General features: G+C 35.6%; 1 protein-coding gene across 5 annotated transcripts in view; it reads right to left on the bottom strand.

Annotated features, from left to right (window-relative positions):
- Positions 1 to 15,369: 15,369 nt before the first annotated feature.
- The window catches only part of LOC106131809 (5-hydroxytryptamine receptor), a 55,364-nt gene continuing 44,863 nt past the window's right edge, over positions 15,370 to 25,870 (bottom strand). For 3 of the 5 annotated variants that reach the window (XM_060954950.1, XM_013331021.2, XM_060954949.1), the window contains exons 2-5: positions 19,050 to 19,126; positions 18,208 to 18,447; positions 16,523 to 16,766; positions 15,370 to 16,368 (exon numbers count right to left, since the gene is read on the bottom strand). In XM_060954950.1, coding sequence (XP_060810933.1) covers positions 15,504 to 16,368; positions 16,523 to 16,766; positions 18,208 to 18,418 — 1,320 coding nt within the window. In that variant the 5' untranslated portion in view covers positions 18,419 to 18,447; positions 19,050 to 19,126 and the 3' untranslated portion in view covers positions 15,370 to 15,503. The remainder of the gene's footprint in view (positions 16,369 to 16,522; positions 16,767 to 18,207; positions 18,448 to 19,049; positions 19,127 to 25,870) is intronic. The other 2 variants (XM_060954952.1, XM_060954951.1) reach the window with 1 other exon arrangement.

Genomic DNA, 25,870 nt, shown 5'->3' with positions numbered 1-25,870 from the left:
ACAATCAGACATCAGAAAGCATTTTCACTCCTCGGCGGTCGTCGCAGAAGACAGCTTGCCATTGCATTACACGACAGATCGCCTTTTCACAAGAAACATTGGGGCAATCATCGGCTCATGACAGTGTTGCTCAAACGATAAGTATATGTGAAAATACATATACACATACATACAATAGTCCACATAAATTAAAAGAATTTCAAGATTTTTGTACAATTCTCATTTATCAAAAATCTTGACAGGTGGACAGCCTCACCCGTCCAAGTAAATCATTAATTTCGTCACAACCATTCTTAACTTAAATCGATGTTTAAATTTCATTATACTCGTACTTCAAAAATCCATTATCCGCTCGTTTATTCACGAATTCCACGGATGGAGACACCTGAGCCGACTGTAATGAAATATTTCGACTTATTCATTTTTTCGCCAGTTCTGAACACTATATACATCCGCATTCATCGATTGCTTTATTAACATGATTATGCGAAATCGCGTATTTTATCAAAAGTAACTTAAATAGATATCTTGTATTTTTGTTGCTTTAAAGTTGCGCTTATGTTTCGGAGTCCAGGGTTCAATCACTGATGTATTTCTTTTTGATTTTCAAACTTTGTTAAGGAGTTGTTAGGTACACAAAACTCATATACGCATATCACGTCTTTCAAAAGAAGAATACCAGATTCATAAGCCTTCATTAACTATTAAAATCACTGCGTCTTAATTTATATGTTTTTTTTACTTCACACATTTTTACATACTGCGATTATACTCTTTTTCGCCTATTCTTAATAGTCATATTCTTAAATGCCGAAAAGTGAAAACAAGTAAAAATCTAAGTATCATTTATTAGTCTATTTTGAGTTTTGTAACTTTATAAATAAAAAGGGTTGACCGCCATTCTCACCTGCATGTACAAATGAATTATTGCAAATAAAAATACAAACTTACATCAGATTAATAATTTTATATTAAACTAGCTGTTGCCCGCGACTTCGTCCGCGTAAATTTCGAGTTGAATCTTGATCAGTCAGATACAGATAGACAGACAAAAAATGTAAAAAAAATCTATCCATTTCAGTCAAAATACAAAATATTTTTACCGTTTTATTATATGTAGTATTTTTATTTTCAGTTTTTTAAATAAAATAGTCAAACAACAAATATCTTGTTTTTGTTGGGGCTCGAACTTGGACCGCCAACTCACAGTCTCACGCGCCAACCACTGGATCATCGAGGCCGTTGCGGTGGTGTCGAAATTAAAGTAGACTACATACATACATATGGTCACGTCTATATCCCTTGTGGGGTAGACAGAGCCAACAGGCTTGAAAAGACTGAATGGCCACGTTCAGCTTAGTGATAGAATTGAGATTCAAATAGTGATAGGTTGCTCGCCCATCGCCTAAAAAAGAATCCCAAGTTTGTAAGCCTATCCCTTAGTCGCCTTTTACTACATCCATGGGAAAGAGATGGAGTGGTCCTATTCGTTTTGTATTAGTGCCGGGAACCACACGGTACTTAAGTATACTAACAAACCAAAAATCTTTTTACGTGAGAATTACGCATGTTATGTGCGGTAAAACCAGAATATTATAAAACTCATTTTCACTTATATTGATACTAGCTTTCCGCCCGCGGCTTCGCCCACGTGTAATTCGGTTATATATAGCGTTTTTTAATGATCTCGACAGGGCTTTTTCTTCCACAGGCTGAAATCTTGTTACAACTGGAATTAAATATAGCCTGTGTTACTCAGGGATGATGTAGCTTTCTAATGGTGAATGTTTGAAATCGATTCAGTAGTTTCGGAGTTTATCGATTACATGTGTAAACAAACAAACATATAAAAAAATAGAGGGAAATCAAGGGCAAACCTCAAATTTACAGGCAATTACGTTTTTGACAATTTCATAGATCTGTTTAAGTATTTGCGTCTGATAGTCATCATCCCATGTGAATGAGCTGATGATGGAAGGTACAACTCCTCAACGGTTAGGAGTTGAAAGAAAATTCTTACGAAGTTATACGTACATGTGAGGCTATTATGTTGACCTGATAATAAAAAGTAAATCTCATTAACGTTAAGAATTTAGGTGAAAATGGATGCGGACAAATTTCGTCTCTTCACTTGTTTCCTTTTAGCTGTTTGTATGGGTAGTGTTAACACAAAATAGGGATTTAAAGGCGTGATGTTATTAATGTTATGCATGTATGTACATAATTATGTATGTTATTATGTATGTTAAAGAGACGACTGAAAGTTGTCATACAAAGTCTTTTTTTTTTTAAGGATGGGAAATCATCAAATGACCTCTCCCGCTCTGGGTGGAACGGAAGGGAGTGTCAGACTTTTACTGACTAAAACCCACCTCGTTCCTTCAGTTGCCCTTTGCGTTCCGGGGCCACGGTATCTCGTTAGAACTTTCCCGCAGCCCCGGCTCAGTTTATCCCATTTCCCCCCCTTGGGGGTTGACATTTCAAAAATCCCTTCTTAGTGCTCACTTATGTTACTAAAGGAACCTCTGTTCAAAATCTCAGACTCCTATACCGAGCGGTTTCGGCTGTGCGTTAATAAATCAGTCACCCAATCGCACCCCCTAAATCACGATTGGAGGGTAGTTTGAAAAAACTTATAATGTCAAACATATTTACTTGCCTATGTACGTGTTCATGCCAAGTTTCAAGTTTATAAACCCAAGGAATAAGATTTTTCATAGAAACGTTTTTACCCCTTTTCCCCCCCTTGGGGGTTGAATTTCCAAAAATCCTTTCTTAGTGCTCCCCTACATATCCCAAGGAACCTACATTCCAAATTTCAGCTGTCTACGACCAGTAGTTTCGACTGTGCGTTGTCTGTCAGTCAGTCACTCAGTAACGGAAGAGTTTTATATATATAGATGTTGTAGGTATAATGCTGTCGTACAATGATAAATGACATTGAATTTTTAATTTCGTAGCTTATTTGCAGGCAAACTCATGCCATGAATTCATTCAAATGTCGATAACTTTATTTTTTAGAACCGATTTTGATGAAACAAACTTTAAATGTTCTTCTGAGTTAAAACAAAGTAATTAGTGAAAGTTTCAATTAAATCGGTTTAGTACTTTTGGAGATAATCTGTCTGTATGTATAATACAGACAGAAAGACAAGAAATTAAAAATTTTTTTTTTTGCTTTCTATTATTCATTCTAAGTGTCCCTCTAACCATTTCAGTCAAAAATACTAAATGTACTCGAACAGACAAAATATTTTTACTGTTTTATTATATAACAACAATATACTTCAAAAGAAAAGTCAGAAAAGTGTTTCGCTTTTGTAACCAATTAATCACAGGCTCAGTGATTGATCGATCCCCGAATACAATCCCCTCTAAATCATGACTTGACCTCCCCTCTCTTGGTTTTTCTAATTTCATTTCGGAACTCTAAATATTATTATTTCATGTAATTCTATAAAACAGATTTACTTTTAAAAGTTGTCTGCCAAGATTCTTGAAGTATTAAAGCGAATGTGTAAAGCTTTGATATTTGATTGTTACAATAAATACAAGTGCTTAGTCCTATTCGTTTTCGTTTCATGACAGCATACCTAATAGAATCTTTCATATTTAAATTCTATGAATCCCACCTCGGCCAGACTATTGTAGGATTAAGTACGGCAAATGGAGCATTGCGGTTTTCTTTAATCCTATCTCTATATTATCTCGGTAAATTAAAACGTTTTTAGATAATATATATATATTTGATTTTATACAAATACTCGTATGTAATGAAGCTTAGTCCAGCAAGCCTACTCGTACCATACCACATTTAAGATATAATAATCAAGGAGAAAATATTGGATTTTAGGACTTCGTGCACTTAAGATATAATAATTTACAAAATTTTAATTAACAATTCTATCATAAAGCCAAACAGCTGAACGTGGCCTTTCAGTCTCTTCAAGACCGTTGGCTCTGTCTACCCCGCGAGGGATACAGACGTGACTATATGAATAAATTAATGAATTAACCAAATGTAAATATTTCAGGTTTCCTTCCTAAACGTAGTGTTACTGTTTGTCGATAAAGTTCAACTTGTTATCAAGTTACAACTTTCGTGTGTGAAATAGCAACTGGTCGTTGTCTTGCCTGCTGACGAGGATTAGTTTATGAGCTGAAATCTACTGATTCGTATATATTGCGATTAGTCAAAACTTTAAGTTGTGGCGACATCTCTACGCCACTCGTCACGACATCCAATCAAACAACTACTGTCAATCATCGCGAAGAAATTGACGCGCTCAACTAATAGCAGCGAAGAATCTAAGACGCGATTTCAAAGATTTCACGGATTGGAGCTATATATACAACCTCTGATACAACATCGTCGGAGCCGCGGTTCCCCAGGTATAACACCTATCCTGGCGGAAGATTTTCCCTTTGGTGGCGGTCGAGCCGAATCATCGCTCCCGCTACAAAGTTAATCGGAGCTTAAATTTAATCCTATATGTTAATTTAGGCAATGAACTGATGTATTTTTAAACAAAGTTGGTATAAACATAATCTGTTAAGTATGGGGTTGTTGAAGACAAAGTGAGGATCCAGGGAGATGAGGATGAGAAAGAAAACAATATTTTAATTTTAATAACACGGTTGCTTATATGATATAGGTATTAAGAAATAAACAGATTTCTTATATATCTATTACAAGAAAACAATTGTCAATAAAACCTTTACAGTCCCTTATATATCAAACATAAACTTATAAACATTGTATCTGCTGTACTACGGTTAATCTTATGTTGCAAAACTACAAATTTAAAAGAAAATTGATATCTAGCAGGTTCAAACGGGTGCGACCGAATACGAAGGTGTCCCGTACAAAGTGCCGCCCTTGCTACCATTAACCTCTGAGACATCCATTAACTAATGGCTTGCCTTAATGGCGCTCTGCAAACACTGTCTTGGCTTGGCTTAACTTCACCTGCATTTTGCTCTCCTCAGTTGAGCTATATCTCATGTTCGCCGTTCCGAACTATGACACTTTAGTGACTTTTTCGTCGTTGAATTGATTTAGACTCGGTCCGTTGCTTATTTGGGTCACGAGAATAGTATGATGTTTCCTTGTGTACCTATGTACTATTAATAATGCTGTGTTAAAAATAAGTCAATATTATTTTAGATTTTGTGTCGGAAATAACATTTTTAGATTTGTAACTTATACCGCTTAATAATTAATACCGCTTTTCAGAAAGTATGTTAAGGTTAACGGCAAGCCCTTCTTATTTCGGTCATAACTTGGCAATTGTGATGTAAAGCAGATGTTGTTTAAACTAAAAATTAACAACATTGTCTTCGGTATCAACAATAAATCATTGTGGTATCCTTTTTAAAATCGAAAATATGAACTATCTTGTTTTTGAATAACATCATTTTGCTTTACGATATAATATTAATAAAGGTAGTACCTACCTAAGATATGTTAATAATGTGACCTTTGTCAGAGAAACCGCTAACGCAAATACATTTCAGTTTCTAGGTCAATCAAGGAATTTAATATCTGTCATTGTCCGTCATGGTTACGACATAGTGAAATGAAACTAATCAACTTTACAGCAGTATGTATGAGGTAATTTTGATGGTGTTTAATATAGTTAATTAATTAACAATCAGTACCAAATATTAACTAATCTCAATGTTGTTTAGTGATATACATTTTATATGTATTTGTCAATAAACAAATGCTACAAATTTGTCATTTAAGTGTCCATAATTGGGGGCTTTCCTTACTTCATTTAATTTTCAGCACATTGAGATTTTAATTTAACGTTGCACAATAGGAAAATTAAATAAGTTGCCATGCAAAAGAGCAATTCTAAATGTGTCGTAATTAAAGCGAGCCGCGTTGAGTATGAATTGTTCACGAGAAGCTCCTTGCAGCTAAGGCTCCCCTCTTCCCTTCAAGCCCCCGACTCGCCTATATTCAACAAGGACTACTTCTTATGCCCCAGTTCTGGTCCAAAAGAGAACTTTACTTACGTATAGGTATAACATTGGATAGCTACTCTCATGTTTCGCTCAAATGCACTGCCTTGGAATTTATTTTTTCTAAATTATGTATGTAAGTTGATAGATGAAAAAGTTTATTCGCCCAACCCGTTCTTTGAATAATCAAATTTATAATTTATTTTTATTCAACTTCTTGTGTACATACATATAATTACGTCGACAGGGCAAACAGTCTTGAAAAGCCTGGAAGGCCACATTAAGCTGTGTCTAAAACCAGCGATTTCAGCTGTGCGATAATATGTCTCTAAGACATTCAGTCAATTAATCAGTTTCCTGTTTTTTATATAGATCTTATTTCTTAATAATATTAAGAACCAGGTTTAGGAATGTACCTACGCTACCCCAGACCTGAAGTCACTATTACATTCGGATTGGAAATTTTCAAACAGCAAATCGATGAGAGGAAATATGGAAAGTTATCCCTGGCACTGTAACATTGTGCCCGCGTTCTGTATCGGCTGCCGGCGCCATTTCGCGATATTTTATTTCAGAAATATTAAAGAGAATTCCATGTTTGCGGTTAACTGGTTTTTGAAAATTCCCCGTTCATTTTATGAATCTGAGGAGCACATATTTGTTTTTTATTTGTTGAACGTTTTGCAAGTTTATTACGAGGTAGACAGAACCAATTAGAATTAAAACTTACTTCTAGACAGATGCCTGAATTATGAAATTAAGATCTGAAAAGTGATAGGTGTTTTATTAAAACAGTAAACAGTTAAGTAACAGTTAACAGTGAACTAAGTTCATAGCAACACATCACAATACATCCTCACAATATTTGTCTGGGCAGACGCGTGGCGTGGCTGAGAAGTTGTGATAAATGATTGTCGTATCGGTGACAAGCCATCCATCATCCATAACTTGTTGCTGGCATTAAGCCGTTCCAAGCTAGCTGTCTAAATAAATAATCTTCCTACTTTATAAAATCTTGAAAGCTCTAATTCTCACAATTTTTGCTGAAGTAGTTAGCTGTAAATGTAATATAAAATTTAATTTGTATTTCAGACATTTATTTATTTGTGTGATATTATTGAAAAAATGGTGTATACCACTGTTGTGTATGCGTCAAAGTAAATTAAAGACAAGTCAGACAGACAGAGTTAGTTTTATTTTTTAAGCGATAAACTGGAACAGCGTCTGTAACTATCTTTGAATCACACTTTCATCTGTAAGACATACAGCTAGATGTAACGGTACGTCATGTAATTGTCGACTCAGTCTTCACCATAAGATATAAAAATATGTAAGTATTTTGCATTATCCTATTTTGTTCCCATGTGAAATAATTTCTTATGTTGATAAAATCAATGTTAAGGGTATTTTTTGAATAATGATACCAGACGCACCTTAGAATCAAAAGAAACCCTATCCATCATCTGTGATGAAACCCGGGAAAGGTTTAATATATGCCATGTATCTAACATATTTTTGGGTATATTATGAATTGCCTTTGATAATGTAAATCACATTGCTAATGTACGTGTGATATAGTAGTATTTTACCCGAGTGTAGCTAATATATCCTTATATTGCTTCAACATGTAGACTCGAGGCAATAAAAAGTCCATCGCAGTCGCAATATAGCCACCGTTAATGTGCCCCCCTAGCTCAAAGTTCTACCGCGAGAGAAGTAAAATTGTATTCATTTTCTACATGTGGCGGTATATGGGCGTGTTTTCTGTATACTCCGTACGTCACTCGTTGTTATCGTAGAGTGTATTATCTGTGGCGTGAAAGTAAATTTAATTTTAGAATCTTTGTCCCTTTTGCAGAAAAACAAGATTGAATATATAGACAGATTGTAGAAGATCCTCTATGGATTTTCCAAAATCCCTATGCTTCAGACAAAAGCATTTCATGTTTTTTTTCGGTATATTAAAAAGATATACCTATCGGTTATTCTAAACGAATGTAGGCTTATTCATAGTCATAACAATTCTCCCTTCACCATTCAGCAATTGTATATAAAACTCATGTAGGGGGATGCAATGCTAGAAACTTACAATTGGCGTCTTGCCACGTTTCCGTGCGAAATGTGTAGTTTTACTCACCTTAACTTCCAAGAATTTTTGAAAAATTGACTAATCTTCGGTATTAATGGACTCTTGCGAGATACTTTTTCGTTGTTAAATGTAAAAATAACTAAATTGATTAATTATGTACAGAAAATCAGTCATTGTGTTCTTCAATAAAACAATTATTATTATTAAGTTATTCTTTACTTATTTATTTTTTAGTAAAGTTAATCATATTTTGCAAAGGATTGATATCGCTGTTCCTCAATGTTTTTGCGTAGGTATAGGTACAAATACAACAATGTTGTTAATAATGTGGGTACAAGTCGTCAAGAACAAGAAAAACGTAATTCAAAAGACATTAAAAGTTACGAGTGAAATCTGTCTGTTAAATTTTAACAGATTTTTAAGCAGCGCAATTAAGTTCCAAATTAGACGTTGAGGATCTGCTAACTGAATTTGCATCTCAATGTGTTAATTCGCCTCCTTGTTCCGCTATTTTCGTGTATCCCCTTCTCGCCTTAATGGAAGGGAAGTGAAGTGTATTTTTGGCTTGTTTCAAGTCAATATATTCAATCAAGACGAACGACAAAGTTTTTATTTGACGAAGAGGATAATATAATTGGCGAAAGGGCTCTGTCGGGACTCAATCTTTCGAATGTCGGATAAACAAAGTTAGTTGTCGTATGTCAGGGGAAGGCAAGTTTTCCAAGTTTGGGATGGGCGAAAGTCGGTTAGTGCCTCGGCCTGTTGGCAGTCGGGAGTCACTGTTCGTCATTATGTCACTGACACCAAACTTGCATTTAGTTTTTATATTAAATAAGTTCCGTTCACCCAAACTGTGTGAGTGAAGTGATAAAGGGGTTAGCTTTTGAATACGTCAAATCTAAGGATTCTTGTTTGTTATGGGCTAAGTACATTATAATTAACTAGCCTGTAAAGTTAATATTATTTAAATTTAGAGTTGTTGGTTGGCCACCGTTAGCTCGCATTGAGGTAGTATCCCTTTTATGTATCTGCTCTTTATAACGGCTCTCTGGCGAAATAGGTAACTGCCGTGCTCCATTGCTGAGTATACGTATCATACACACGATAGGCAAAAACATCATGTGTTTTTGTTCTGGTCTGGTCATATTTTCAAAGTGCTCCTCCGATATTTAATCATCTGATTGACGGTACCTTTATTATTCAAAATGTCTTATTTTCCACAAACACAATGTTCAAAATTTCATATAACATAAACACAGTGTAAACAGGAGTAAGGTATTAACTTCCAAGATTTGTTTACATTCATGTATGTAATTTGTTGCTTAATAACAAACAAGTGAAACTAATATAAGGTTTCTAAATCATTTTACGGGGATGTTAATGGTGTGCTCAAGTCAGTATTTTAACATAAAATAGAGATCTCCGCCATAATGAACCCTTCCGCTTTATTAACCACTAATGTAATAGGAAAGTCATGTTACAATAATGGCATTTACAGTGTAGGTATACCTCTATAGCATTTTCCACCAGGGACTTACATTCACGTGAGTATACATATATAAAATCACCGTAGTGCCATTCCGCTTTGCCATTAGATATATTGACGGAGGTATACGTAATTTAATAATATCGCTTTGTATCCTATTTTCATTTGTAACGAAATCGAAATAGGATCGTGATGTATCGCAAGGGATGCTCAAGCAATCTTGCATTATAACAATAACATTATTCTGTAGTAGGTAGATATTACTTCCAAGATATGTATATATCATAACGTTATGTTTCTGAAGTTCTTTACATTATAAGTATCTGCCGTTGATAAGTTAATATATGTTTTAATTGATATTCGAATCTTGTACATTAAGAACAGACACAGACGAAGGGAGTCTTAGATTGAACGGAGATCGTTTTTTTTTATAACTTGTTGTGTTGGACAATTTACGCTCTTCCGTGGGAGTTAGAATGGACTAAAGTCTGCCGTATAAAAAATGGTATTAAAATGGGCTGAGCTCGGGTGGTCTTTCTCAATCAGAAAAACCTGCCTTAAAATATGTGTGACGCCTCTGATGTAACTTAATCGGTAGCGACATACTGCCCCCCGTGCCGTGTGGTTCCCGGCAGTGCCGTGTGGTTCTCGCCAGTGCCGTGTGGTTTCCGACACAAATATAAAAAAGAATATTATCACTCCAACTCTTTTCCGGGGTTATCATAAAAGGCAATTAAGGATAGGCTTATAAACTTGGGATTCTTCATTTAGACAATGGGCTAGCAACCTGTCACTATGTGTTACACTCAATTCTATCATTAAGCCAAACAGTACTTTAAGTTTTTCAAGAGTGGCGCATTCTATCTTTGAGGTTAACCGCTAAGTAAGAGATAGAGGGAATATAAGGCATATATCCTATAGAAGTTCGTGAATCAACCCCCTGATCTTCGCGAATATGATCTACTACTAGTAGGTAGACACATTAGGAAAAAAAATTGTGAATTATAAATTACAAGTAGAAAATGAAATGTCATGCTTAAACATTCGAGTTTAATATTACAGAAATGGGTGCGCGACATCTCTGACGATGACTACAACTTGTAAGCTTCGAAGTTTTGTAATGCATAAGTTAAAAGTTTGGTTTCTATCCGATAGTTCACGAAATATAGTTTGCAGCTGGGAATAAACCCTTCACCGTACATCTAAGGATTTTGTAAGAACTAGTCCAAACCAATATTATAAATTCGACATAAGTTTGTTTTTAATTTTTGACAGTGAAACCACTAAATCAATCTTTATGAAATTTCGCAAACATATAAGGGACATAGAGTACTTTGAACGCGGGCGGAGCTGCGAGCGATATATAGTATTATATACTGTAATATTTATTATTACAGTATATAATAAGAAAGGTCGGGGTGGGAAGACCTAGACGAACATATCTTGATCAAATTAAGGACGTCCTGGTGAAGGGTCAGGTCAAAAGTGCCCGAAACCGCCGAGCTTGCATGAAGAGAGTTATGAATGTGGATGAAGCAAAGGAAGTATGCAGGGATCGTGGCAAGTGGAAAGAGGTAGTCTCTGCCTACCCCTCCGGGAAAGAGGCGTGAGTTTATGTATGTATGTATGTATATTTATTATTATTCGTCATAAAACGCTCAATTATAAGGGTCTCCGACTACGGATACCCGAGAATAGGTCAACTAAGTCTCTTTCCCTTGGAAATCTTATGACTATAAGAGAATAAACTTTTTAGGCATATCGTGCAAAAATTTTGTTTCAAGCAGGAATAGATTCCCCAGGTTCACAGAGGTCAACAGAGGGGGTAGTGCGAGGTTTACTCTAACAAACGCGTCGAGCAAGTAATCACGAATTTGTATGGAATTGCATTAGTGTAATCGCGTTACCACTAGATGGCGCTGATCAAATCACATACAAATTCGCGTTTACTTGCTCGACGCGTTTGATCGAGTTAATCTCGCACTAACCGCTCAGGAGGCATTGCGTAAATACTAAACTTGTCTCTAAAGAGGGCGCAACCCAGACACAAGGTGAATTACCATAATACTACTTAAAGGTTCAATTTTTTTTTTCTTATAAACATACATACATAAAATCACGCCTCTTTCCCAGAGCAGTAAACAAAGAAACATCTACAACTACATCTTATAACTTGCCACGGTCACTGCCTGCTACTACTTTTGCTTCGTTCACATTTGAAATGCTCTCCATGTTTCCAATCCTTCTAATATATAAATGCGAAAGTTTGTAAGGATGTGTGATTGTTACTATTTACGCAATACCTACTCGTCAGATTTTGATGAAATTTGGTACACGGATAGAATACATAGGTATAATTAACCTGGAATAACATAACTTATTATCCCGTAATTCCCAAGGGAGCGAATACACGGAGCGAGCATGTAATACTTATAAATAGAAAGCAGGGTATAGTAATTACAAATAGGCAGAACATACTAAAGGCCGTGATACGAACACCCCGCCATGCGCTTCACTGCTCACGGCCAGGGCTACGCTGCTTTACGCCTGTTTTATTCTGGAAGTCTCTGTATTCACTTCCACTTTGAAATACATTTTCATTTATTGCTTCAAGCTCGTCCGGTAGAAAACGTAAAAGGCAAAGCCTATTTTGATAAGCATCTCTTGTTTAGAAAGGATTTGATATGCCTACCATTTTTATCAATGAGAGGAGGGCCTTTTTTATAAATGAGTAATACTATAATATGAGTGCCATGTGGTTACTGGCACCAATATAAAAAAGAATAGGACCACCCCATCTCTTTCACATGGATGTCGTAAAATGCAACTAAGGGATATGTTTATAAACTTGGGATTCTTATTTTAGGGGATCGGCTAACAACCTGTCACTATTTGAATCTCAATTATAGGTATCATTAAGCCTAACAGCTGAACGTGACCTTTCAGTCTTTCAAGACTGCTGACTCTGTCTCCCCCACGTAGGATATATTGACGTGATTATATGAATAAATGAAGACGTGCATATATACAAAATCAAAAGAAGAAAGCAGGCGGTATACCTGACCTTAAATGATTAAGGTTGAAAATAAGTTGAAGTAAGATTAAAAATATGTGTAATGGTTTTCTCTTGGTCCTGCGCGCATTTCTACGTAAGTTCGCTATAGTTGCGTGTCATTATTTATTGATTGTAGAAAATAAATAATGGATTTTCAACCAAGGCAAATATCAGTAACAATACAAATCTAAACAACACGAAACGGATACGAAAATTTATTTTTGGTGATCGTTGAAGGCCTTTTATTGTCTCTTCTCTCGCCATATTATGCGTAGATTTATAATTAATGTAAGTACATACATACATACATAAACTCACGCCTCTTTCCTGGAGGGGTAGGCAGAGACTACTTCTTTCCACTTGCCACGATCTCTGCATACTTCCTTCGCTTCATCCACATTCATAACTCTCTTTATGCAAGCTCGGCAGTTTCGGGTACTTTTGACCTGACCGTTTACCAGGACGTCCTTGATTTGATCAAGATACGTTCATCTAGATCTTCCTACTCCGACCTTTCCCTCCACCTTCTCCTTGTATATCTGCTTAGTCAACCTGCTTTCATTCATCCTCTCCACATGACCAAACCAAATTAACATTACCTTTTCTTAAATGCAAGTTAGTGATATATATCCTCGATTACATTCCTACGTAAGATCTGGTTACCGAATCGAATATTCCAGCTGGATGACCTAATTAAGTCGACTGAGTCGGCAGTACGTCATCCTAAGTTATTTATCGTCTGTCAGCGGTTTTGCGACAAAATAAATAGAGACAAAACAATTTTGCGAAGATATATTATCAAAACTTGTCCAGTATGTAGATTTATAGTGGCCAACAAGACATTTCGTAAAGCCGGGTTGTCGGTTGACTAACTAAAGCCACTTTAAAGGAGACCATTTGACTTGGATTAAGAGCTAACAAAACAAAAGCGAATTCACCGAACATTGCCCCACTCCAGTTTAATTTGCTTACCAGTTTTAAAATTAATAAATAAATTAAAAAAAACACTTCATAAGCGTTTAACTTATTGCCACTCTTTACTAAATAAATATAATTTTAAAAAATTGAGTAGTCATTTTATTAAGTTTTTATAATTTATGTATTAGAGCTCAAAATAGAACGACAAGAAGGAATCGTGGACATGAATATTTTAATACCTATGAGTATTTAGAACTCTCGACTCGGTTGCAAGGCCCGGAAAGGGTTGTGTTTTTTTACTACTAAATATAAGTAATTCCATGGGTACAAGTAAAGGTTTATTTATTATATAAAGGCTAGCTGTCCATGACTTCGTTCGCGTGCTAAACTTGTTAGTTTTCACCTTATAGAAATGGTTTAGCCATGCAAACGAAGTTTTGGCCATCAGCTAGTACTAAATAAAAATGGATGGTGGATGTAAACTTATCTGCCCAGAGACAGCAATATAAACATTATGCCCTCGGGCACGAGTATAAAAGCAAGCAGAGTATAATGGCACATTAAATATACTAACGTTCCGCCGTTAAGACATGGTTTACGGTCAACATAAAGTGGACAATCTATAGGTTGTCGAGTCGCAGTTCAAATTGAAACTGTTTGGCAAAATTGTAAAACATTTTATTACCTTAAAATGTTTAATGGAAATGTTTTTCACGGTAAAAGCGTAGATTTCACCTACCGATACGTTGATGGACTTTTCATGCATTCAAAAAATTAAATAAATATCACACACACATCGTATAAATTACGAATTGTTCCATAGGTATATGTTCTATATGTCTTCATACAGCAATTTTTATTATTAGCTGATGAAAACCATACATTATGATGATAAGGGGAATAGTTTTCGCAAGTTCTGCTTCTATGGCTAGCCTGGGGATAAGTAGATCTTCCAGTGGATTTCAGTGAGATCTTCTTTTACCTTGCCATTCAGGTCATTTTTTGTCAAGCTTATTTTACATAAAAATAAATGAAAGAATAATCATCAATTCTACGCCAAAACGGATCAATCTCTTAAACTTTATAAAGCATTAAGTCATTAGTTTAGATGAGAATAAGAGGAATTGACCTACTTTCAAAGTGAGTCATTAAGAACCCTAAATTGAACTTTTGATTTACTAATGTTCGATCCGCTGGGTATACGTACGAGTTTGTAATGGATTTAGTTTTAGGTCGCCTTCAGACCGCATCGTCAGCTGCACACCTGGGTGACGACCATGTTGTAGCATGCTTGCTTTTGAAACTAGGGACCTATAATATTACCACAGTAGGAAATCTGAATATCTTATATCATTCGGATTTCTGGGAATATGACCATATTGTGCCGTGTGCCGCAATGTCCGCATGCAGGTGTCTGCAAAAACAGACTAATAGAAATTACCCAGCTTGGAATATTATGATTTTTCACTTAGTGCAACAATCATTATAAAGGTCGGGCTAGATTGCTGTTTACAGGTTCACGGAGATCAGATGAAATTCACCCACTCTTGAAACCCACCCACTTCTGGATATTCTCAAAGGTAGGCCAATCAAACGCCACAAAGATGATGATGATCTTAAATTATAAAACAGACAACCACCACAATAGGCCTTAAGCCAAATCCCAATATATGAGTCTTTCCTTATCATTCTAGTAACTGTATGATTGTGGTTGGTAGATATCAAGAAGTTTAGTTTGCAAAGATTTGTCATAATGTTTATTGTGTAATAAAGTCTCATTCTACGTTTACGATTGGAATGTTAAATAAAACTCCAGTTAATAATGAGAATTTTTAAAGTTATTTACTAGACAGGTATTCGTATTCACATTCATTACGTACAAAAAATAAAGGGGTGTAAATATATCTCTGAAAAATGTAACAAGGTAACATAATGTATCGAGCTAGAGAAGGTCAGTCGGGCAAGGGTTAAGGAGGGGAAGTGGGCTACGGAGGCGCGCGACGGCGACGCGAGCGCCGCCCGCACAGCAGGCGCTGGAACGCATGTCGGAACTCCGGGCTGAACACCGTGTAGATGACGGGGTTCAGGGCGGAGTTGAAGTAGCCCAGCCACAGAGACAACGACGTCAGCACCGGGCTCACCTCGCAGTCGCACGTCGGCACCAGGATGGCTAGTACGAAGAATGGAAGCCAGCACGCAACAAACGCGCCGGTTATTATTGCCAATGTTTTTGCCGCTTTTCTCTCTCTTTTCGAATCAGCAGCTTCTTTGGGTTTGCGACGCACTAAAGTAGGGTAGTAGGCGGCCGCCACGGCTCCGTAACCGGTAGTCGGGGGGTCCGCTTCCAAACCGTTGACGCACGATTGCTTTTCTGGACTCGTGTTATTAGACGACACGTTGGTGAATCCTGTCGTTGTCGTCTCTGAAATAGTCGGCAGTGGGCGACCTATAACGGCGACGACAGCGGCCGCGATGCCTCCGCTGCCGCCGGCTGCGACCAGCGCTCCGCCCGACGGCACGGGTGGCGGTCCGACGCCACTCCGTGCAGTTGCCCCTCTTCGCCGACGTATTCTTTTTCTGGCAGTTTGGTATATCCTCCAGTACAGTATTAATATCACTAGCACGGGCACATAGAATGAGGACGCCGTAGCGAATATTTGATATCCGACGTCCTGGCTTACGACACACCGTAAGTCCTCGGAAACTCGGCGATTCCAGTCGGGGTCTTTCCATCCCAGTAACGGCGCGATACAAACCAAAAAGCTCACTATCCACACGCAAGCTATCATTAAACCAACGCGACGGGCTGTTCTCGCGTGTATATAGTCTATATTAGTCACAGCACGGTACCTGAAACAATATATCGAATATTGTGAAAAGGAATCATTAAAAAACAATAACAAATAAGACAGACACTGAATATGCTGAAGCTTAATACTAAACAATATAAGACCAGTTACTTTCATACTTATGTGCAAAATTTTCGATTAGTTTTAAAACATACCTATCAAGTGCAATAGCGACGAGGTGTAGTATTGAGGCCGTGCAGCACAGCACGTCGCCCGACGTCCACATGTCGCACAGCTCGGGCCCCAGCGTCCAGCGCTGGGCCACCTCGTACACGGCCCCCAAAGGCATCACCAGGCAAGCCACCAGGAGGTCCGCCACCGCCAGGGACAAGATCAGCTGATTGGCTGCGCTGCGAAGATGCCGCTCTAGGAGTATCGCTGCTATCACAAATACATTTCCTGAAACATAAAAATTTGTTTTATAATTTATTTTGTACATGTTATTAAAAATCTATTCCATTTGTTACGAATTTGGGAAAATTATTCTTAGGTCCTAATTTGCAAATGGTCCCGCCTGCTTAAAGGCTACGGTAACCTGTTATCATACAACACCGTTATTTTACCGTTTATTTGCCATAGTAGGTACTATTTTATGTTGAAAATGATATATTTTTTGTTAAAAGTTTTCGTAGTATCTAACTCCGGAAACTCTTCGTAAATTTTCTAATGAATTATTCATGTCGATGCATATTTTGCTTAAATATTTTGAAAATTTGAATAGCTTTTGCCATTATTATAATGGGAGAACCTTATTGAAGAGAAGAAAAACGTCGGAACAAAGTTTTACAACTTCTGAAAACATACCAAATATATTTATTCGCGTTTCGCGAAAACTTTGAAAATGACCCAATCATTTCGTATAGAGTTTTAAAAAGTTGTGAAACTAATTTCGACCTTCGCATTCCGTTCCAGTATTCCGGCACTTCTATAAATACGGAATAAATTTACATACCTATTTGCTTGGAATTAGTATTCGAATTGAGCGTTTTGACGATTTCATAAAATAAGACTTTCATGATTATGGAAGTATACATAATGGTCGAAGTAATTCAACAATCAGATTTTAATAAAAAAATACCTAGGTTCATATTATGTATAAGATCATACCTGTGATACACTAATAAATAATTTTCAGTCTCATTTAGGTATATATTTTATACTTAGGTATATATAGGTATATATATTTTTTATTTATATATTTTGTTACTTGGCGTAACCTAAATGAAAAAAATAAATGACAAAAAGCGATGTCAGCAATCCGGTACGCGACACAGATAACATTAATTTACTCTCACTGATAGGATGCGGTAGCTTTTATTCTGTCGCATTGTGATAGGCCGCAATCAATACCAGACTACATTTCAACGCAACTGACCAAAAATATGTATTTTATGTAGTGTTTTTTATTCGAGATATTAAGTCTTCAATCAACTTATGGGCGGCGCGCTCGGAACATCAGGGATTTCACGTTATCTAAAGTCACCAAAAATCGGCTTTAAAAAGACTTGGTGAGCACGAGAATTTTGTTTTTACAGGAAAAATATAATTTAAGAGCATAATTCTACTGGCTGTTTTCTTCGAACGACATAGACAGATAAGGCTGTATGTTGACTTGTCATTCAGTTTGTTATTTGAAATTTTTAGATAGGTGAAGACCCGGGGGGTTGTCCGTAAAAAGGATTTCCCGTTCGATAACAAAAAAAAAAAAAAAGGTTACCACCCCCATCCACCGATCGAGGGAGCTTCTTGCGCGTTTGCTTTCTGTAACAGCGTACCATTTCTTGAGCCCACTCACACACTTTTTAGTGTACTTAAGTGCTATAGAAAAAAAAGTAATTACCGACTACAGTAGCGAGTATGAGTAAGCCGAGGACCACAGCTTTGATTGCGGCGCGGACAAGCGCAGCGGGCGAGTCGAAGGGCGCGGACGCGTGTAGCGTGGCGTTGAGCGGCGTGGAGGCGTTGTGTTCCCACGAGCCGTTCCCGCTGGCATTGAAAGCGGGCAGGTACACCTCCCAGTCAAAGAGCTCGTCGCCGTCCGCGCCCTCCATGCCCCCTCACCGTGACTCCACGCCTGCTACTAGCAGAATTAATATAGATAAGTCACATCTTCATAAAAAATGCCTCCAAGTTTTTGTGAGGTGCACAATTATCATTAATGGCCTTGCGTTTGCTCTAGATGCTTTCTACTTGAGAAGGAGCCCGAATTCACGCATGATCATGCCCATTATCCAGGAGTAAAGAAGCAGAAAATCCACAGAAGCGACTCCAATCTAACCCATGTGACCCTGTAAACCCTGGAAACCTAAGCCAGCTTTAATAACGGTTGCTGTGATAGATAAAAGCACTAATTCCTTTACCACCTTTTGAAGTGAATGTATTGGGAACCACACGGCTGTAATTTGTAGTGTAATTATACAAATACAATAAGGAATGAAACTATAGAAAGATAATCCATATAATAAGGTTGTCATTATTTCCGCATCAATGAATTCACACCCTATCGATGGCGGTATTTCTCCTTCCCATTCATTATCGAGTGAATTGAGGACATATTCATACATAACTTTTGCTCCTTTTAAGACTCCTTTGTGTTATTTACTTGTTTTCAAGGGTTTTTACAAATTAAACGTGCCGTACTCAAAAATATTTCAATAACTAAAGGTAGAGTAAAATACTTACTACTCGCATTATATTTTTGGAAGAAATAAAAGGCTCGGTCCACCATCTTTATGTTAAATTATTGCTTGCGTTACAATCTGAAACAAGCAAACAAAGCATTACGTAAACTGGTTATGTAACTAAATGTATATAAAGAATATACAATGTTGTATACAAATAGGCCTGAAGGCGCCTACGGACTACGCGATAGTATCGGGGTAGATCTCTCGCTCATTCTTGACTAGTAATTATCTAAATAACGGAAACTATTGGACTTAAGCTGAAACTTCAGGGATCTGAGTGAGTAGAGACTATTTCATTTCTATTCTTACCTACGGAAAAGAAATGTTTGTTATACAGTTCTTTAGTTTTTTTATTTTATTTTTTCTTCATTTTATTTGTCTGCTAACTGGCTGAACAACAGAATCAAAAACAACAACAAAATTAAGAATATATCCGTAAAAACTTATATATATTAGTTCATACTTTATATAGCTTTACAATACTTTAAGCTCTTTAAGTTACTTGCCATTATCTAATATAGGTATCAAACTTATATCTATAGCCTTAGAGAAACCTTATTTCACCTCTATGCCATTCTGTCGCTCTTTCATCATAGCTTAAACTGATTGTTTTCTGAACTGTTCGCTCTTTAAAGCTCGGTTGTCCTATTTTCTCAGCATTCTAATATCCTTTTCTATTCAGCCAAAACTAACGGAAAGCTTATCTCAAAGTAAAACCAATAAAAAGTATTACGCTCAAGTTCTTCGATAAACTCCCAAAGATAAAATTATACAGTAATAATTCGGCTCTAATTTCGCGAAGTTGTAACGAAATATGTTGTAAATTCATGATGTCACGCACGATATGTTTCGTGACACATACCTGGAGTTGTCAAGGTATTCATGTTTGACGTCACCCTCTCCAGTATTCACACCGCCTCCCAATCGCCTCGTACACATCCACTCAGATTCGATGTACATTTATCACGGCGCTCCCTGCGGGCACTTCTCCGAGTTTTTACCGTACCCACAATATTTATTACGCCACACATCAGTGTTACACTTTTGGGTTCCGACATTTGGAAGGGAAGAAGAATTTAGAAATGACCTCGAAAAGACATTCATACATACATATAATCACGTCTATATCCCTTGCGGGGTAGACAGAGCCAACAGTCTTAAAAAGTCTGATGTTAGGCTTAATGATACGATTGAGATTCAAATAGTGATAGATTCCTAGTCTGTCGCCTAAAAGAAGAATCCCAAGTTTATAAGCCTATTCATTATTTTAGTTAGGCAGTTTAATCTAAAGTAAAAATATTTTTTTAAGGGGTTGAGTAGATATTTTACTTGACAGAATACAAAAGAATAATAATACATGTAATCCTTTTGATTTACTTAAATAACACATTATTATAAATTCCTTATATCAATATGTACATATGTATGTTCAATTGATTTACCTTTGACTCAGAATTAATATTCATATAAAAAATATGACGTAGCAAACAGTCGTTAAATGTAGGTATGTTTAGCCAATATCTAGACATTCATATTTCAATGCTTCATAATGTACTGAAACTGCTATGATATTGTGTAATTTGTCACCCGGCTGACAGGCGAGCGCTTCATGAAATTTTGGGAGAAATAAAAAATAACGATCTTGATACGTGAACAATATATATGTATGTATACCTAATTTGAGTGACTTCAAACATAAGTTGTCAAGATTTAGAATATAACTACCCTTCGCTACATTATATAGGTCAAGTGGTTTCCATAAAAGTGGTATCATATCTCAATATCGTATATACATAGTGACTGAAGATGAAATTATATTGCCTTTGTACAATAATCCTCATAATTATGTGCTATGGTTATTTGCGACTTCTGTAGAGGGTTAACGTTACTGAAGTGTTCAATTTCTTTTATATTTTTTTTCTTCTTTTGTGAGAGACACAGAATTTTGCGTTTACGTTTAACCATACATACGGTCACATTTTTCTCCCTATAATTTGATAAATACATCATGATGAAATCATGTTATTAAAATGTGCATCGAAAATTCACAAAATGTTTCATGGCAGCAGCCGACTGAAAATGTATCACTTACATGCTTCAGTTAATCTTTTCACTTTTCAAAGATGTTTCTTAACCGACGTCGTTACGTGTCGAGCCTTCCCAATACTTTTTCCTTTCAGATAGATTTATTCCTAAAAATTGGATGCTTTACGGTGGAAAGTAAGACGTTCAAACCGAATTCGGTTTCCGAAACCTGTTTTCAATATTGAGGGAAGTTATATTAATAATACAACTATTACAAATGAACTTCTTATGACATTTTAAAAGTATATTGTTTTAATTATTTTTTTTATCGTAGCTTAAATCTAAACCTGAAACTTTCCTATTTGTTACATAAATTCGATCTTTACACAGAATTGCAACGTATATGTTTCTTCACATCATCAGTCAAAACATATTTCTTCTATCGGCTATTGAGACTGTCGGCGCTTGATGAGAAGTCATTTAAAAGCGGCTCGCATACTGTCTATTTACTCATCCAGATAAATTGCCCGCCCATGAGAGTAGCAACTGTGAACCGTGACTCAGCCCTGATTGAAAACACATCAAAGTATCTATTTATTTTTTATAATCTATATTTTGCTTTGAGAGGATTACGGTAGGTACTTGTATATGTGAAAAGTTATTGTATTGGTTCATATAATTTTGATAGCTCGCGGGTGTGTGAATTATTTTTGGAGTTTGTACTCCAATAAGAAAAACTTAACCCTTATTTTAATCATTATTTCAAGGCAAATTATAAATTACGCTGGTTGGTAAAATTACAACTAAAATTTAAAGTCAATGAAATCATCTTAATAAGTTATTTTTATTTATGACGCCATACATGACGGATGTTTAGATTTTTGTCCGCATGTCTTTCAAAACTAAACGTAAACCTAATCAAACATTTTTAATTTTTAGACTTTTTGTTTGGCCAGTTTATTTTGTACACTAAATTCATACAAACTGCTGAAGCGTATATCGCTGGATGCGTGGGTAAACGTGTTTTAATTCATTTTAACAGACCAATAATTTTTTTCGCATGAGTATAACGTATTCACAAAACGTGTGAAAATAACATTGTATAAAAACATCGTTATATTGTGTACTAGCTGTTGCCCGCGACTTCGTACGCGTAAACTTCGAGTTGAATCTTGATCATACAGTCAGATACAGACAGACAGACAAAAAATGTAAAAAAAAAATTCTCTATCCGTTTCAGTCAAACCATTAAATGTACATACAAAATATTTTTACCGTTTTATTATATGTAGTATTTTGATTATCAGTTTGTTTAAATAAAATACTAAACAAAACCAAAAAAAATTGTTGTTATCGGGGCTCCAACTTGCACCGCCAACTTCACAGTCTTACGCGCCAACCACTGGACCATCGAGGCCGTCTATATCCCTTGCGGGGTAGACAGAGCCAACAGGCTTGAAAAGACTGTATGGCCACGTTCAGCTATTTGACTTAATGATAGAATTGAGATACAAATAGTGATAGGTTGCTCGCCCATCGCCTAAAGAAGAATCCCAAGTTTGTAAGCCTATCCCTTAGTCGCCTTTTACGACATCCATGGGAAAGAGATGGAGTGGTCCTATTCTTTTTTTATTGGTGCCGGGAACCACACGGTTCTAAAGTAGACTAACAAACCAAAAATCTTTTTACGTGAGAATTACGCATGTTATGTGCGGCTAAACCAGAATGTTATCAAACTGATTTTCACTTATATTTATATGTTATAGGTGTGTACAATATACTGTATGCTGTCGTACAATAATAAATGACTTTGAATTTTAAATTTCGTAATTTATTTGCAGGCAAACTCATGCCTTGAGTTCATTGAAATGTCGATAACTTTTTTTTAGTGTACCGATTTTGATAAAACAAACTTTAAATGTTCTTCTGAGTTAAAACAAAGCAATTGGTGAAAGTTTTAAGTAGATCGGTTCAGTACTTTCGGAGATAATCGTGATCATATATACAGACAGACAGACAAGAAATTAAAAAATATATTTTTGCTTTCTATTATTCATTCTAAGTGTCCCTCTATCCATTTCAGTCAAAAATACTAAATGTACAGACAAAATATTTTTAACTGTTTTATTATAGGTATAGATATTGTGTATAGATAATAATATTGTATAACAAACGTTAAAAAAGGAATTTTTCAAAAGTATTTAACTATTAATCAAATTTTGAAGTCCTGTGAATTGTGTTATGCCTAGGTAAAAATGTTTTATTAAGAAATTAAATATTAAACGAAATAACATATATTTTGTGTTATTTACATGCAAAGTTATCCCCTAAAAGCTAGTACAAGTTGACAATATATTGCTTTTATTTGTTTACTAAAAATGCTGTATTTCAAGAGTTCAATCTGCTAATTGAACTCTTGAAATACAGAAATTGGATTATGACCTACAAGTTTACGTACGAAAAATTCACAAATAAGTAATAAAATAATCAAATTTGCACGCTTTAATTGTTATAAAAACTTGAGAGAACATCGCGAATATTTTAGTCATCGCTATTCATGTCCAGTGTTCATGGAATTGTTGGTTCATTTCATTCGACGTGCTTTGAACGGCTTTCTGCGCCCGCCACGCAGTCTACTGTTTAAAATCTTCTATTCTGACAATAAATATTACAAATTGTAATCCGATTTACATACTTTAGGTTCTTACAAGTCCGTGTAATATAACAATTGAGATATGAAGGTCACGTCACTGAAATATATTCCAGCTGAAGTGTTTAACGAATTATGTTTGAAGGTCAAGATGTTTAATGCTACGAGTTACAATTATTTTTATTACCACTAGAAGTTTATGGTACGATGAATTTTTATTAAGTAGCTGATAAAGAACCAAAATGTTTATATCTTTCTATTTATATTTTTAATGACAATTTGAAAATATTTTAGGAAAACAAAATCTTGGTAAACATTAAGCTCACTGGTTGGATTTGTAATCTTTATCTATCTAACCCTTTGGAATCATTTATGGTGGTGCTTGTACCCCATTCTGACTTACATATAACCCTGGAAATCGAGAAACAATAGCCTGTAGTGCATTATGAGATCTACCTAGACCACATAGATCAAGCTCTGTAGTTATTAGTTCTTATAACTATAAGAAGTTAGAGTACTATTCTAGCTTATCATATTTTACTAGTTACAATGAGGCGCAGTACAAAAGAAATAATATAATGCGATTTTCACAGTTTTATTGTAAGAGTGAGGTTTGCCATTTTTTCCGATTTCACGAGTACAAAAACGCGTGGAAAATTCGTTCTGATATATTTTTCTTGCCTAGGTAAACAATAATAAACCATGCATTGATAAGATAACTTCCTATGTAATTTATAGACGTGATAGCAAAATAATTGCGAAGTATCTGTGTAATACTATGTAACAATAGCCGGCGACTGAGTTGGCGTAAAAGCCTCCCGCTGACCTCCATTTCATTCCCGGCGGGTTCTCAGATAGATTGCGGCGATATCTTGAAATATTGTTACTGACTATATTTTATTTGTTGAACCAGGTGCAGTTAATATTGAATCATGAGAATCTTTGGGGAATAATGATGTGTAGTCGTATGGGGATAATTCTAGGTAAGGCGAATTGAGCAGGTGGCAGGCTTATTGCAACTGAAAAGAGCCTTAAGCAATTAGAAAAAAATATTCTGTAATAAAAAAAATTATAGCATTTTTAAGAGGCGTAGATACCAGTTGTTTGGATATTGCAGGATTATATGTGTAAATAAAATAATCGATTCAACATTGAAGAGCTACAATGAGAGGTTTGAGGTAGGGCTCGTTCCATACTTAGGAAATGAGATGGTATAGTCTAAAACATAAGTAAGTTAGCCAAAATATCAACTTTAAACGAATAAAAATTACGATATTACAGATAAATCTGCATTATGTAATAAAAGTTGAGAAACTTATTTGAAATATCTTAAATACATGAACATTTGCGTAAATGTTATTTATGTTTTAAGAAAAAATAATTTAGTTATTTACCACAGTCATGTAGGTAAACTATACTTAATTGTATTTTTGTTTATATATATATATATATATATATATCTTATGTTATCACCATTAGATATATATCAAAATAAAAAATAAAGAACTAAGTACATTTGAAAATAATTCGGTTTGTTGAAAGTGTTTTCGAGAATTTTCCAACAAACTTAAAGAGCTTAATGTAACTTTACCCGGAAGTGACATTTATTATCCTATTTTTTTCAGAAAGTAAATATTGGATTGGTACTTAGAGAAAAAAAGTAAAAAGAAAATAGCTATAGGCTGACGTGAATTAGGTGATTACTGCGCGGGCGTCAGTTTTATTGAAACATCAACGAGCAAATCGAAACATAACATTTACGGCGGAACACCTGCTGTTGCATGATCAAGGCTCGTTTACCGCCGCCAGATCCAAAATAAAGAAAATACAGATAAAAGATAAATTCTTCATTTTTTTCGGTTTCTTCTCGAGTTAATAACATCTTCAGTAGAAACCGGACTGAACAACAATATAATAAGTTAATAAAGGTTGGTCAAAATAAGAACAAGCACTTCTAAGCCAATCAAAGAAAGCTAATCATTTTGATTTCGTTTCTTATTTCTTTGAATGATATTTTTTCAATGCCGGAAATGTGATATCCTTTCAGCATTGAAAAATACCATTGAAACTAATCTATTATGAAATTAATCAAGAAGGACTAACAAAGTAATCATCTGTGATTTAAATTTTTGTACTCCCACTAC

The sequence above is a fragment of the Amyelois transitella genome, chromosome 5, assembly GCF_032362555.1.
Source record: "Amyelois transitella isolate CPQ chromosome 5, ilAmyTran1.1, whole genome shotgun sequence".
In the NCBI taxonomy this organism is placed as follows: domain Eukaryota; kingdom Metazoa; phylum Arthropoda; class Insecta; order Lepidoptera; family Pyralidae; genus Amyelois; species Amyelois transitella.
Note: the sequence above shows the minus strand (reverse complement) of the source record. Positions and strands in the feature narration are given on the sequence as shown.